Below are 4,155 nucleotides of genomic sequence, written 5' to 3'. Positions count from 1 at the left end.
ATTTGCTTGGTCTTGTTTGTTTGTGTGGATTTGCTTGGTCTTGTTTGTTTTGTGTGGATTTGCTTGGTCTTGTTTGTTTGTGTGGATTTGCTTGGTCTTGTTTGTTTTTGTGTGGATTTGCTTGGTCTTGTTTTGTTTTGTGTGGATTTGCTTGGTCTTGTTTTGTTTTGTGTGGATTTGCTTGGTCTTGTTTTGTTTTGTGTGGATTTGCTTGGTCTTGTTTTGTTTTGTGTGGATTTGCTTGGTCTTGTTTTGTTTTGTTTTGTGTGGATTTGCTTGGTCTTGTTTTGTTTTGTTTTGTTTTGTGTGGATTTGCTTGGTCTTGTTTTGTTTTGTGTGGATTTGCTTGGTCTTGTTTTGTTTTGTTTTGTTTTGTTTTGTTTTGTTTTGTTTTGTTTTGTTTTGTTTTGTTTTGTTTTGTTTTGTTTTGTTTTGTTTTGTTTTGTTTTGTTTTGTTTTGTTTTGTTTCGTTAGTGGATCTGTATTTGCTTGTTATCATTACCGTTTAGCGAGTATTACTAAAATACATAATTTTTTACACGCTCCTAATAGTTTGTACGTAGTATCATATACATTGAAAAATGACACAGACTTTCCGTAGTCCTAGCTTCATTTTATTACTTACTTTACATTAAAGGGGCATTACGTAACATTTTTGCACCAAAAATGAAATATTTTGATAGAAAATATCTTCCTGTGATTATCATTTACTTCCACTTTTCAGAGGATAAGCACCATATTCACAGACCAATAAAGGTACATTTTGTTTATGAAATAGACCTCCCTTCCAGTTCACATTGATTACAAAGATAGTTCAAGATATTCAGCTACAATACCAAATAGCCAATACACCACGCACCTGTACAGTAGTCCATATATAGTATCACCTTCATAAAACTCTGCTTCTTAGGGTTATCTTTTAATAAAAACTAAAAATTTAACAATCATAAACCTCCCCTAATGCAGCATAGTTTCAAATTATCAAACAGTATGATACAACCCAACTCAAGACCACAACACATGAGTAGAAATAAGCTGAATGAAGAATTTGTTTTAAATTCGGGAAATTCTGGTTATATCCCCTTCACTCTAGAGGCGTAGTGAGCCGGCTATTCGAAGTACACTCTTCAAAATTCGAGGGACATTCCAAATACTCAGGGTTTTTGCTTCTCATTTGAATGCTATCAGAATGTTTCGAACGCGTTTAGAATGCTGTTGGAGTATTTAGAGTGCTGTTAGAATACTGAGTTAGAATACACTTCGAATGCCCATTGGTATTTTTCCACTTCGAATGTACCTCGAAGAATGGTCACAAATATTTGGAATCTAGAACGAAGAATTTTCTAGAATGCACTTCAAATATCCAGGATTGGAAAATACTAACAAATTTCTTCCAGATGACATTCTAGTTTATTCCGCCTCTCGTGTGGGGGTATTATCGAAATATATACTAGTACTAGTATATGAAAAACATATGACAACAGTCTAGTGTTTATTACTCTTGATTCATTGAAAATATGACAACAGTCTAGTGCATCGTTCTTACTCTTGATTCACTTTACGTGTGACGAGTGTTGTTTTTATGATTTTGTGAGGCGTACAACATTCTTCTCCTATTCACTGCTACATGATATCTTGCCTTTGCTTACGTGGATATGAGGTATATAAATACTGTAGGGTATATCGTATATTATAAACAAATTCGTATAAAATAAGTTGCTATATATGTACGTGCACTTTTTGTTACATACATGTATATGCAGCTTCCCTCATCCAAATATATACCTGGTTGTCGTTCAATTGTTATCTTGACACACCTTGTAAACAAAATTGTCTTCAGCACGTAAATGAAGACAGGGCAGTGCTAGGTTCTACTCAAACTTTATAAATCCATGGCAATAGCTACATATTCTGCGCCCTTCATAAAGCCAATTATGGCTGAAAAAACTCGCAGGCTTAAACCTTGTCATTTTTGACAGACATTCTTGAAGACATTTTCTCAATTTCTCAAACACTAGATCACATACTAGACAGTAAGTCTTCTACGTCTGGCTCCCCGTCCTCTCGCCTGTCGACGTCGTAGTGCACCAGTAAGGCTGCGGCGATGCAGGCGGTGAAGGCCAGCACGCTGGAGCACACCGTCACGGAGATGACGCTGCCCACGGCGGCCACGATGGAGCCCATACTGGCGCCGATGACGATCTGAGACAGCTGGTTTTGGGAGGACACCAGCGCGCAGTCGATCCCCATGCCGCGGCGCTCCGACCCGTCCACGCCGCACCGAATGTACTGTGGACGAAAGGGGGAATCTTCGTGTGAAACAACTTCAGTAGTTTCCTAACGTCACTGTCATACATTCAAGACCTCGACCACAAACCAACCAACCAAGGTTGCCGGTAGCTTTGGAGCAGTTTGACTAGATTCAGGCCACACCTACTTTTCGATAAAAATAGAATCATGCCTTCGAGTACCAGAGTTATCAACCAAGGATTCATGTATTCTTCTCTAGGACTATCGCAGAGTGGAACTCGCTGCCACCAAGTACAGTTGGGGCATCATCACTAGATAGCTTTAAACAATGCTTAGATGTTCAAAGGTTCAGTGTAACAGGTAGTTGAGCTGCCACATACAGTCATGCGTGAGAGGCCAGGTGTTTAGGGTTAGGGTTAGGGTTAGGGTTGGTATAGAAATAGGGTAGAGTTTTGATCATTATTTAGGGCTAGGGTTAGACTTGTATTTGGCAGGATCATGTATATGGCTTGACACCGGGTCAGTCAGCTGCCGTGTATCAGCGAAGCAGGAGTGTTACGCCGAAGAGCGGTTATACCGACTATGCAGATAGCACCAACCTAAAGTTACCCTTTGATTCAGCCCTCTATTCGCAGCCTTCGATTGGGCCCTCAATTCGACTTGGCGGGCACGTAGAAGGCTGTCTACGAAAAAGTGCGCACCAAGTCGAATCGAGGACTGAATCGAAGGCTAACTTCAGGTTGGTAAGATAGCTACAGAAAAGTTTGAAAGCAAATTTGAAGTGCCGTACCGTTTGACTGGTGTGGTACCGTGAGATGAGTTTGTAGGGGATGTTGTTGAGGGTGCCGTACATAATCCCCATGACCGGACACAGGAAGATGATCTCCCAGCGCACCTCCGTCAGCTGGGCGATGATGGCCATACTGCCGATCCCTGCGCCGAACGCCAAGTACCCGAAGATGTACATGGTCCGGTACGACAGGTGGTTTAGGATCCGTCCAAAGCACACTGTAACAACGGAAATAAAATAATCATTTGATGAGTGAATATCATCAAAATCATAAAAATCATCAAAATCATTCTAAAGATCATCAAAATCATTGATTTTTAAAATCATTATAAAATCATCAAAATCATTCTGAAGATCATCAAAATCATTCTGAAGATCATCAAGATCATTGATATAAAATCATTTTGAAGATCATCAAGATCATTGATATAAAATCATTATAAAATCATCAAAATCATTTAAAGATCAAAATCATTGATTTTTTAAATCATCAAAGACATTGATCTAAAAATGCCACAAAATCATCAAAATCATTTTACGACCATCAAAATCAGTAATTTGAAGAAATCATCAAAATCATAACAATCATCATAATCAGGGAATCAAAATCATCATACGAAGAGTCACCAAATGAGCTTGTGACGTTGAGTACTGATCAAGAGGAAGCTTCTAAGGGGAGTAGAAAAATTAGATGAATAGCTTTAGATTAAGTCATTAAGATGTACCAAACCTTAAAAATTCAGCATAAGGAAGGTTCAAGAAACACCAGATGATTCAGAATAGAGTCTGGAGATAGTTTTGAGATGTCCTGTTGAGATGTTGAGTCACCTGCCATGTCGACCACAGTGTTATACATGAAGACATGTCACCGGTACCTGAAGATGTTAGTTAGAATCCATGTTAGGTATGAAGCGACCAACAACCGTCTCTGAGATCAGGACACACACACACACACACGCTCACACACACACACACACACACACACACACACACACACACACACACACACACACACACACACACACACACACACACACGCTCACACACACACACACACACACACACACACACACACATACTGACAAACACCTGAACATGAAACAAACATCTGAACA

The 4,155-nt window shown here is 39.3% G+C and overlaps 1 protein-coding gene across 1 annotated transcript in view; it reads right to left on the bottom strand.

The window, feature by feature from the left end:
- Positions 1-1,181: 1,181 nt before the first annotated feature.
- The window catches only part of LOC109486039 (membrane-associated transporter protein-like), a 10,441-nt gene continuing 7,467 nt past the window's right edge, over positions 1,182-4,155 (bottom strand). Inside the window, exon 7 of the mRNA XM_019789731.1 lies at positions 1,182-2,289. Within this exon, the coding sequence (XP_019645290.1) occupies positions 2,020-2,289 (270 nt within the window). The 3' untranslated portion in view covers positions 1,182-2,019. The remainder of the gene's footprint in view (positions 2,290-4,155) is intronic.

The sequence above is a fragment of the Branchiostoma belcheri genome, unplaced genomic scaffold (genome assembly GCF_001625305.1).
Source record: "Branchiostoma belcheri isolate BF01 breed outbred unplaced genomic scaffold, Haploidv18h27 scaffold8, whole genome shotgun sequence".
Lineage (NCBI taxonomy): Eukaryota > Metazoa > Chordata > Leptocardii > Amphioxiformes > Branchiostomatidae > Branchiostoma > Branchiostoma belcheri.
This window is presented reverse-complemented; position numbering and strand designations above follow the sequence as displayed.